The sequence below is a fragment of the Somniosus microcephalus genome, chromosome 2 (assembly GCF_052327205.1).
Source record: "Somniosus microcephalus isolate GS21.2 chromosome 2, FLI_Smic_1.0, whole genome shotgun sequence".
Classification (NCBI taxonomy): Eukaryota; Metazoa; Chordata; class Chondrichthyes; order Squaliformes; family Somniosidae; genus Somniosus; species Somniosus microcephalus.
Window position 1 is genome coordinate 158,384,721 of NC_140988.1, and position 12,235 is coordinate 158,396,955.

Genomic DNA, 12,235 nt, shown 5'->3' on the forward strand with positions numbered 1-12,235 from the left:
AGTCAGGAGGGTGGGTGGCAGATTGCCGGTGGGTCGGGAGCTGTCAGTCACTGGTTGGCAGGTGAGAGCTGCGGCGTGTGTTAGTGCGGCGCTGCACCATTGCCCTGCCCTCGGGACAGTGACCACCACTGGTCCACAACCAAACAACGCCGCCTTTATTTTTAGTTTGTCACCCGATTGTATAGTGCGCGGCTGCATTTAAAATACGTCTTATTCATTTGCAACAATAAATGGAGAGTTGGTGTGCCTCTTGATGCGAGGCCAAGTTTACAGTCGCATACTATATTTTTCGTATTTATGTGAGGGATAACAAGCCAAAGAGGATTGAATTACGGTAAATAACTTGCGTGGTGTGGCCCACGTAACTCGTGAATTGCAGAAGTGAGCGAGTCACATTAACCGGGGTTTATTTTTGATATCTACTGTTCAGCTGAGGCGTATTCTGTTTGGATACCTTGCCATCACTAAGAGAATCAGTCAAGTTTGGATGTGCAGGTTCTGCTGTGTGTTATTGTCGATCAGTCCAGTTAATCTGGTTTGCGACTGTAAACCATTGAGGATATTACGAAGTTTGTGTTTTCGGTGATCGAGTTGCTCCGCTTTGGTAAAACTTTCTCTGCTCTATCCCAACTATGTATCTCGATTTTACCCTCAGAAGGGCATCAGTGTGATTTTTCTACAGCAACAAGTTTTATGAGCTCAGTAGGGGAAAACTATGGTTGTTAAAAACCTTTATCCTTTCAGAAGCAATGGTGCCAGTCACCCCCTAACTGGTCTGAAATTCTTACATTCAGGGGTGTTCCGGGACTACCCAATATTTAACTATAATAATAGCGTAACTCAGGTGTAACAATAATATTCCCTTGCGATCTGAACTGGATATTCGTGTCTTTACTTGATCTTGACAAACGGATTGAGCAAACACTTGCAGGAAATACTCAGCAGGTCAGGCAGCATCTGTGGAGAGAGAGTAACAGAGTTAACATTTCAGGTCCATGGCCTTTCAGATTTCCAGCATCTGCAGTATTTTGCTTTTGTGTTGAGTAAACGCTTGGTGAGACAAGGTCAGATGCAAGTCATTAAACTGCTTTTTTTCACAGCACGTGAACAAACAGTTTAACAGATTATGATCGGATCTATGTAATTCAATTAGTATAATTTATTGTTGAATAATATAAAATAAAGATGCCACACTTTCCCACATCAGTGTACCTTCTTACTTGATTTAAGTAAAATGACTTCTAACCAGCCTCTTAGTCTTGGCCTTTGCGAGGTCAGATTATCTTGCACTTTTCTGTTTCAAAAACCTGACTCTTCCTGTCTCCATGTCCTATCTCACTCTGTCCACAGCTCAAACAGAAAGCCTGCTAGACAACCCCTGCTGAACCTCAGGACCAGCGACTTTACAACACAATGCATGTGAGGTGTTTATTGATTACTGAGTCAAGCTAATGAATTGCTTATACAGTCGATGGGGAAACAACATCGATGCTAGCTCGTTATCATCTTAATTGCATATTGTTCTCAAAGCTCTACTTTTACTGGTGTGAAAACGCTATTCTTTAAAACACCACATTTTAAGGTAACTTTTTTTCTAAAATCTGTCTGTGGAAACATGGTCAAAAGATCCAGAAATGTGACCGTGGTGTTTGCTGCATATAGGAAAATTGTAAATTAATTTTTTATACACATCTTTACGCTTATGCTATCAATAGTGAATAGTGTAAATATTTTCCATGTGAGGTTGATGATGCATGCTAAATTGTAGGAAGTTTTGTCCCGTGGCCTTTGTTCGGTAGGAATTGGTTTGAGACTGTTAAACTCTCTTTACTTAGGATCCTTGCAGCCTGCAGAGAGGAAACTTTAATCCTGTCGTTCTGGGTTGGATTTGAAGCTGGTTCAACCACTGAACCATCTACTGCCCATTCTTCTGTAATTTTTAAGCCTGACTGCTATGCTATTATTTACATTATACTTTTCCACTTTGGCTATCTGGTGTGAGCATCATGCATTCCCAGTTCACGTATAGCACAACCACCTGCAGACCAAAGCTTGCTCCAACAATGCAAACCTGTATTTATATTACACTTTTAATGTAAGAAAAAATGTCCTGGGTACTCTACTAAGGAATGAAATAAAAAGGAATTGATAAGGGAATGAATGCCAAGCAGTAAAGGGAAAGATTAGAAGGGCTGACTAAAAGCTTTTGAAAATGAGATTTTAAGAAGGTTTTTAAATGTAGAGAGACATGTGCCGTGGAGATGTTTAGAGAGTAAATTCCAGAGATTAGGGCTAAGGTGTGTTGGATTGCAAAAATAGGCCTGTGAATCAAAGCCTGAATCCTCTAGTCTTTAAATATATATTAACCAAAGCTGTAGGGAGGGCTGACAGCTTACAGGGAACCTTACCCAATCGCTCTCAGCCTGGGGGGGGCGTTATGTAAAGGGGACTGGTGTGGTTTATAAACGGCAGCCACTTCTGGAGCACAACTTCCTCGAGAGCTACAAAGAGTTGCTGAGCTGCACAGAGAGCCATTTGACCACTGAGCCAGCGCAGGCAGACGATCTTCAGCCTTCTGACTATCACCTTGCTGTTGGTGAGCCTTAACAACGGGGATCCTTCCTGTGGGCACTTATTATGGGGGCTGCATTGGAGGGAAATGTCCTGCTGCTGAATCATCTGGAAAGGGCACTGAGACGCTGGGAGAGGGGGTGGGCATGGCCAGACGGAGGAGGGCCAACAGACGTCGCCACAGCAGACCTTACGCTGGCAGGGTTTTCCGACAGCAGTTTTCCTACATGAACATGTCGGAGGAGCAGTGTGTCAGAAGGCTGCGATTTAGAAAGGAGGTGGTGACTGAGCTGTGCCAGCTGCTTCAGCCAGATCTGCAGCCTCAGATAAGGTGCAGGACATCTCTGGTGGCTGAGAAGATGCCTGCTGGCTTGAACTTCTACGCGAGCGGCTCTTCTCAGGCTGCGCATCAGAGGCTGATCAGAAGTAACTTCCAGGCCCCTCTCACGGAATGCTTGCTGCCATTCCAAGAACAGGAATGGAACCGGTCTGATATCCCCAAGCCTGTGAAGGGCAAGATGCATGTAAATAGCAGGCATGGCCATTGTAAATGAAGAAAGTGTTTCATTACACAAAATGTAATTCCTTCAAACATGAGAAAGCTATGGCAACAGAAAGCGAAACTAATACACTGACACATAACTGCCTCTCACAGCCGGGAGACTGTCCAAAACAGGAATCACATTCCGACCATCTTCGTTGGCCTTGATTCCACTGCGCCAACCAAAGCATCCAATGCCCCATCAGTGAGGTGTTCCGCCCTCTGCCTCACCCTTTCCATGTCTTGCTAGGCTGGTGCGCCACAGGTAGGCTCCCACCGCTTTGAAGGCCTACAAGGCAGTGAGTGTGTCTGGTGATGCCAATTGACCTGCCCCTTTAAGAGCTGGCCGGCGCCAGTGTGTCTCAGGGAAAGTGATTATTGAGAGCACCTGCGCTGCGCCCCGCCGCCGCTAAATTGGGTTGCGCCGCTGGGTTAGTGCCTTAAGAGCCTCGTGCAGCGCCTGATTTAGCGCCGCAATCGCCCTCGGGTGCAACGACCCAATATCGCGCCAGGTGGCGCTAAATCGCGACTGGCGCTAGGCTTTGTGCTTCACCAGAACTAGCGCCCCAAACGGGGCTATACCCAATTTCTCCCCCTTAGTCTCTGTCTTTATTGTTATCAGTGTTGCAGAAGCAGTGTTTAATGCAGCTGGCCTTCTGAGGGATAAGGGGAACTGAACTTCATAGGGAGTCGGCCATTTATATCTCTGCCTCAAACACCTTATCTTCCTTTGTAATGTCTGCTCGCAACCAAAAGCGGACATTGTTTATCATCTCAAGAATTAAGCGACCTTGCTCACAGAAGCTAGAAACTAGATGTTATGCTGTATGTCAGAACACTTCAGGGCGGCTCTCGACATTGAGTGACTAATCACGCCAAACAATAAGGGAGTGACGCTGTTTGTATGTGTACGCCTACTTTTGCAACTTAATGGGCGTTACCTATCGAAAGGTATATCAAGGCTTGTAGATTGTATTTCGTTGAGAGGAAACGTTCGATTCTGGGGAAATCAGCCTCTCTCCCTTGTGCACAAACTTTCTGGCCATTTACTAATAAAACTTTTACTTTGTCAGCAGTTCCGTCTCCGTGTGGTTTTGCTCCAAAAATTCGAATCTAACAGGTGACTAAAGGCTATGTAGATAAGGGAGAACCAGTGGATGTGGTGTATTTGGACTTTCAGAAGGCTTTCGATAAGGTCCCGCATAAGAGATTAGCTTGTAAAATTAAGGCACATGGGATTGGGGGCAAGGTATTGACTTGGATAGAGAACTGGTTGGCAGATAGAAAGCAAAGAGTTGGAATAAACGGGTCATTTTCCGAGTGGCAGGCAGTGACTAGTGGGGTACCGCAAGGATCGGTCCTAGGACCCCAGCTGTTCACAATATATATTAATGATCTGGACGAGGGAATTGGATGTAGTATCTCCAAATTTGCAGACGACACAAAGCTGGGTGGGAGGGTATGCTGTGAGGAGGATGTTGTGAAATCCAGTACGATTTGGACAGGTTGGGTGATTGGGCAGAAACATGGCAAATGCACTATAATGTGGATAAATGTGAGGTTATCCACTTTGGTGGCAAAAACAGGAAGGCAGATTATTATTTGAATGGTAATAGATTGGGAGAAGGGGAAGTGCAAAGAGACCTGGGTGGTGGTGTGCACCAGTTGCTGAAGGTAAGCATGCAGGTGCAGCAGGCGGTTAAGAAGGCAAATGGTATGTTGGCCTTCGTAGCAAGAGGGTTCGAGTACAGGAACAAGGATGTCTTGCTGCAGTTGTACAGGGCCTTGGTGAGACCGCACCTTGAGTATTGTGTGCAGTTTTGGTTGCCTTATCTGAGGAAGGACGTTCTTGCCATGGAAGGAGTGCAGCAAAGATTCACCAGGCTAATACCTGGGATGGCAGGAATGATGTACGAGGAGAGATTGGGTCGATTGGGCTTGTACTCACTGGAGTTTAGAAGATTGAGAGGGGATCTCATCGAAACCTATAAAACTCTAACAGGCCTGGACAGACTAGATGCAGGAAGGATGTTCCCGATGGTCGGAGAGTCCAGAACCAGGGGTCATAGTCTAAGGATAAGGGGTAAGCCATTTAGGACAGAGATGAGGAGGAATTTCTTCACCCAGAGAGTGGTGAACCTGTGGAATTCTCTACCACAGAAGGCAGTGGAGGCCAATTCATTAAATATATTCAAGAAGGAGTTGGATATATTTCTTAAGGCTAAAGGGATCAAGTGATATGGGGAGAAGGCAGGAACGGGGTACTGAATTTGGATGATCAGCCATGATCTCATTGAATGGCGGAGCAGGCTCGAGGGGCCGAATGGCCAACTCCTGCTCCTATCTTCTATGTTTCTATGTCACCAGTGTAGAGAGAGGTAGGAACTGCACAAAAGTCGAGAGTTGGAAGACCAAGGGGATGTGGACTGTAAGAGGTTGCAGAGCTAGGTTGGGGTGAGGCCTTGAAGGGATCTGAGGATGAGGATTTTAATTTTAAGATGTTGGGGTGCTGGGAGCCACTAAGTCAGCGAGGCTAGGAAGCGATGACAAGCAGGACAATGTACAGGATGGCATACAGACAGCTGAATTTTGGAGAATTGAATTTTATGAATAATGTGGATATGAAGGATATTGAAATAATTGAGTAGCAGCATTGGACGTCATTTTCAACTTCACTACCTGGTGGAGCGGATTGTGCATCCAATATAGAACCTTACTGATTTTCAGTCCATTTAATCCTTGCCCTCCAAGATGATCATTTTACTTGGCATCCTTACAGCTAGCAGAGAAGGGAGCTTTCTCATCTATTTTTCTGGGATGGATTTAAACCCAGAGCTAAAACTCTGCATCATCCAATATTGCAAGTGTTATCAATTGTGGATAAGGTGATTAATCAGCAGTTAAAGGTGGTGAGATGTGTTGCTGTTACAACAATACCAGATAGTTTTTTAAAGTAATTTTATCTTCATATCTTCTGTGTTTCAGAAAGAAGAAACAAATTATAAGCCAAGAATGAAGAAGTACAGTATCTGGATGTTTTTACCCATTATAATTACTCTCTTTACAATAGTTGGACTCTGGGTTACGTAAGTCCACCACACTATTATTTTCATTTCATTGTGTAAGTAGCATTTTTTTTAAATAGGCAATAATTACAATTGAAGTGGATTTTTGATTTTTCTTTCCTATTCCTTTTTTGGAGAGGTGGAAGATGTTATTGATCCTCGAAATATTTTGATCTAGAAATTCTACCGTGCAGCTTGGGTGCTAAATGGCCTTCTATGCCTCCAATATGGCGATCAGGAAGTGCACGCTCATTACCAGCCGGAAGTGCGCCAGTGTAGTGCAAAAAATAGACTTCCAAGGCTCACGTCTGAAACAGGCATTGGTCTGTTTGCATATTCTCTGTGTTGTTCAAGCATTGTTACAAATTTTGGGTTTGCCACCTTAGATACTCTTTTGGGTTCAACGATATTGCTCACTCCCCTAAGTGGCCCCCGCATCTTGCATTCATCAGTGTGCTTGTACTGCCCAATATCTAAACCTATGGGGGGGGGGGGAGGGGGTGGTGGTTGTAGCAATAGTACTCCCTTGTGATCTGAACTAGATATTGTGCCTTTCGCTCTCATGTGCTTCTCCAATCTTTCAGTAGGCTGACTGATAAAACTTTGGTGAGATGAGGCCAAATACAAATTATTAAGCTGATTTTATTTTACAGACAGTAAGTGAATGTACAGAGTAACAGTTATAAAATAATCTCTGATCCACACATCTTTCTCCCACATTGAATTTAATCCTAATATCTTCTGGGATGTGATTCTTGCATTTATATTTGGAAAGTAGTTTGCCACTTAGTAGCTAATTTGGTCTGAAAATGTTAGTTTCCTGGACAAAGAAATGTTGGGTCTCCAGTCTTAAAAGTGTGACTTAACTTTTGGGAATCCAGAATGACCATCAATCTGTTTAGAAAGATTTAAGAATGTCTTCATCAAAAATAGCACTTCTCTTCATTCCCCTGACTCTACAATCTGGATATCTCACTTTTTGACCACTACCTTAGTCAGTAGGTTGTGCCAAATGGGAATAAGTGTGGACCAATCTAAAAGCTGATTGAATCTGGTTCTCCATGGTCAGACCTGCCCTAATCTTGTGCCTACAGTTTGTTGTCCTTGACATTCAGTTAAGGGAGTCATAAAGCCATGCTTTACATTAGATTGTTTTGAGTTTCATTTATTTCAAGAGGTTAGAGTGCTTAACTTTTATGTACCACTGCATTGTTCCTTTCTGGGGACAAAGTACCATTTAGTTGTTGTTTGTTATAGAGCTTTGGATTTTTTATGCAGATAGGACCAATGACAACTTCCAGTGTAGGCAGTTACTTGTTTAGCATGCTAACAAAACATTAGGTGAACCCATAAGCAAGCTGTGTGGCTAAATGAGTTTTACAATGTTAGTTCCATCAGATCCACTAGGCAAGATAACTGGCACCTCATTGGCCAATATGCAAAGATTTTCTTGACTCTATATGCAAAATATGCATTATTTTATGAAGCATTGCTGTGTTGAACTGACAGTTTAAGATCTCAAATTCTTGGTGATTTTGTGCTTCAGGCTTTCAGGCTGGCCTCATAATTCTAAATCAAAGGTCCAATTCATTTTAATGTAAAACGTGAACAAAAGAGGAAAGATCTTACAGGATTACATAGGATATACGGCACAGAAACCATATGGCACAGAAACCGGCCATTCAGCTCAACCAGTCCATGCCGGCGTTTATGCTCCACTCGAGCCTCCTCAAGTCTTTCCTCATCTAAATCTATCAACGCAACCCTCTATTCCCTTCTTCCTCATATGCTTGTCCAGCCTCCCCTTAAATTCATCTATATTATTTGCTTCAACCACTCCGTGCTTGCGAGTTCCACATTCTCACCACTCTTTGGGTAAAGAAGTTTCTTCTGAATTCCCTATTGGATTTCTTGGTGACTTTCTTATATTGATGGCCTCTAGCCCACAAGTGGAAACATTCTCTCTGTATCCACTCTATCAAAACTTTCATAATTTTAAAGAAAAAATCATTTTTGGCAGTTAACAAAATGTAAATTCCAGCTTTTGCAGCAATGTTCAGGGTACTTCACTCTTTATCCTCACTGACTTTATATATAGTTCAAGGGATGTGTTAAAGGTCTATGAGGTCACTCCCCAGCCTTTTTTCAAGAGAAAAGAGACCCAGCTTGTTCATCCTTTCCTGATATGTATACCCTCGCATTTCTGATATCATCCTTGTAAATCTTCTCTACACCTTCTCCAGTGCCTATATATCCTTAATATAATATGGCCACCAGAACTGCACGCAGTACTCCAAGTGTGGTCTAACCAAGGTTCGATACAGGTTTAGCATAACATCCCTACTTTTCAATTCTATCCCTCTAGAAATAAACCCTAGTGCTTGGTTTGCTTTTTTTATGGCCTTGCTAACCTGTGGCGCAACCTTTAGTGATTTCTGTATTTGTACACCGAGATCCATTTGTTCCTCTACCCCACCTAGACTCGTGACCGCCCTATTCCTACCAAAATGAAATACCTCACATTTATCTGTGTTGAAATTCATTTACCAATTATATGCCCATTCTGCAAGTTTATTAATGTCCTGCTGTAATTTGTTGCAGTCCTCCTCAGTATTGGCTATCCCCCCAATTTGGTATCAGCCGCAAACTTAGAAATTGTGTTTTTGGTTCCAAAGTCTGAATCGTTAATGTAAATTGTGAACAGCAGTGGTCCCAGCACTGATCCTTGTGGAACACCACTACCCACCTTCTGCCACACTGAATAGCTACCCTTTACTCCCACACTCTACTTTTTGTCTTGAAGCCAGCTAGCAATCCATTCTGCTACTTGTCCCCTGACTCCGCATTCTCTGACCTTATTCATTAGACTATTATGGGGTACCTTAGCGAAGGCCTTTTGAAAATTTAGATAAATCACATCTACTGCATTACCGTTGTCTACTTTGTTACCTCTTCAAAAAATTCAATGAGGTTGGTCAAGCAAGATTTTCCCTTTTGAAATCCATGCTGACTATTCATTGTTATACTTTTTGTTTCTTCTATTCTCTTCTTTGGTAGGGATTCCATTATTTTTCCTACCACAGATGTTAAGCTGACAGGTCTATAATTCCCTGGACATGTTCTATCCCCCTTCTTAAATATAGGTATTACATTAGCTATCCGCCAGTCCTCTGGCACTACATCTTTTTCTAATGAATTATTAAATATGTGTAGTAATGCCTCTGCTATCTCTTCCCTAGATCCTTTTAAAATGCATGGATACAATCCATCTGGACCATCTTGGATTATATGTCCTCCGTATGATTGTACAGGTAGACTATCCTTTATCCGAACTACCGAAAACCTCTAAAAACCGAAAGTTTTTTCGTTCAGCGTAAGTTGTGCGCACGACTTACGCTGAGCAGGGCAGAGGGTCACAGAGTTCCCTCCTGGGTAGGAGATTGCAGGCCGAGCTGGGCAGTGTGAAGGAGGTACCGGGAGAGTGAACCCGACAATACAGCAGCCCGTCCGATAGCTGCAGCGGCCCGTCCGATATTCTTTTCTCCACCCCCCCCCCCCCCCCCACCCAACCTGACCCGACCCCCAACCCGTCCGATATTATTTTCTCCCCCCTGACCCGACCCGACCCGAACCGCGGCCCGTCCAATATTCTTTTCTCCCCCCGCCGACCCCGACCCCCCGCCGACCGCCACCCCCGACCCCCCGCCGACCAGCCCCCGCCGACCCCGACCCCTGACAAATTTCTCAATACCTTCTGAAATCCGAAAAATTCCGAAAGCCGAAACTCAGCTGGTCCCAAGGTTTTCGGATAAAGGATAGTCTACCTGTATAATCTATAGTCTTTCTCATTTTGTTTAACTACATTCCATTACATCTTTTGACATAGAAAATGTCCCAGGGCACTTTGCAACGGCAAAGAAAACAAATAAAAGGATCAGACATCGAAGCATGGTGGGAGAGGTGACCAAAAGTTTGATCAGTTTTAAGAAGGCTTTTAAAGGTGGAGTGAAGGGGCTGAGGGGTTTAAGGAAGGGGTTACAGAGAATTAGGCCAAGACAGCTGAGCACTTTGCCTCCAATTGTGGGATGAAGGAGTGATGTGCAGCAAGCTAGGGTCAGAGGACTGATGGGTGCAGGGAGTGTGGGGGAGATTGCAGGGATAGGGTGGGGATCTGAAGATGAAAATTTTAATTTCAGTGTGTTGGGGTGGCCACTGTTGTTAGCAGTCAACCTCCTTCCTTCCATGGTTCACAACACGTTTCAAGTAAGCACGAGACACTTTGTAGTGTAGTATATGGAACAGACTTTATTGTTACCTAGGATGAGGGATCAACTCAACCTGGATTAGAGAGTGGCTTTTCGGTTTCTGTATCTTTTGAGCCCTCTGAATTATTATTGAAAACCATGCTCCTTTATACACCACATATTTTGCCTACATGAACAGTACATGTCATAGATAAGACCTCGTGATGTATCTATTCCCAAATCCTTTGAAGATAGACTATTCATGTAAACACTTGTTTACTCCAAAGCTACTTCCCTTAAACAGGACTTCCTGACCTAACAGTTTCCAACATCTTTGAAGAACAGGCTTTATCAACTGTTAACTTTCTGTACTATAGCTAATGGATACCTCTACCTATGTTTATTAAACTAGCCCCTGAAGTTACACTTTAATCACTCATGGCTGATGTCATTACTGTTATGTATTTCTTTGCACAAGCACTTTATGTATCGGAAGACAAGCTATGCATTCCTATCACAGCACTTCAGAGTCATCCTGTTTATATTGGAAACTCTATTGCTCCATTAAACGAAGAAGTTCAAATGTTAATTTTTAACTTTCCATGATGTCCAACAGCTGTATGTAAGCGAGGAGGAGTGTGATCGGTGGGCAGAACTTCGTAATGGGATTGGTTATCGGTGGCTGATTTTTGGACAAGTTGGAGTTTATGGACAGTGGAGGCTGGGAGGGCAGTGAGGAAGGTATTGGAAAGATCAAGTCCAGAGTAAAGTTCCCTCTAATATTTTTTTGGGTGTGAGGCCCCTTTAATAGGCTGCACAGCCCATTCAAATTTCCACATGTGGGTGGTTTTTCCATTGAAAAGCTGGTGAGCTGGCCTGCATCAGACCTCCAGACCATTGCGCAACCATGCAGTTTAAAGGGAACATTGTTCCAGAGGTGACAAAACTATAAGGGTAGGGACAGAGGCAGGTGATATTGCAGGTAGCAGTAAGTGGTATTGGTGGTGGATAAGATGTGGGTTTGAAGCTCCACGCTAGTTTGAACAGGTTGACATGATTTCACACTGCCTGAACAAGTGGCAAGGGAGTAGAGAATATGGGAGCATCCAAAAACAAAGATTTTGGTCTTCCTAATGTGCAGTTTAAGGAAATTTTTACTCATCACAGTTTAATGTCAGACAGGCAGTCTCTTGGTACAGATGTGGTAATAGAAGTGAAGGAGGAGGAGGACTGGGTGCCATCAGTATACGTATAGAAGCTGAGCTCATTACCTGCAACAATGTTACTGAGGGGCAACACATAGATGAGGAAGAGGAGGGGGCAGCTCTTGTAGGACTCTGGATATATTGTGTGGGCAAGAGGATGCCCTGTCTGTGTTTGGGTCGGTAGGAGTGAATCCACACTAAGGCAGTGCCACAGAGCTGGATAACAAAGAAGAGGTAATGAATGAGGATGATGTCGTCGATCAGATGAAATGTAATGGAGAGGTTGAGGAGGAATAATCAGAGTCATAGAGTCATTATGGCACAGAAGGAGGCCAATCGAGTCCATGCCGGCTCTCTGTAGAGCAATCCAGTCAGTCTCATTCCCCCACTCTATCCCCGTAGCCCTGCAAGTTTATTTCCCTCAAGTGCCTATCCAGTCTCCCCTTGAAAACATTGATCGGCTCTGCTTTCACCACTTCCGTCGACAGCGAGTTCCAGGTCCTCACCACTTGCTGTGTAAAAAAAGTTCTTCCTCACATCCCCCCTGTAACACTTGCCCAAAACCTTAAGTCTGTGTCCCCTAGTCCTTGTACCATCAGCTAATGGGAA

General features: G+C 43.8%; 1 protein-coding gene across 1 annotated transcript in view; it reads left to right on the forward strand.

Annotated features, from left to right (window-relative positions):
- The window catches only part of tmem150c (transmembrane protein 150C), a 34,560-nt gene continuing 22,325 nt past the window's right edge, over positions 1–12,235 (forward strand). Inside the window, exons 1-3 of the mRNA XM_085964943.1 lie at positions 1–334; positions 1,351–1,582; positions 6,098–6,198. Coding sequence (XP_085821069.1) covers positions 6,125–6,198 — 74 coding nt within the window. The 5' untranslated portion in view covers positions 1–334; positions 1,351–1,582; positions 6,098–6,124. The remainder of the gene's footprint in view (positions 335–1,350; positions 1,583–6,097; positions 6,199–12,235) is intronic.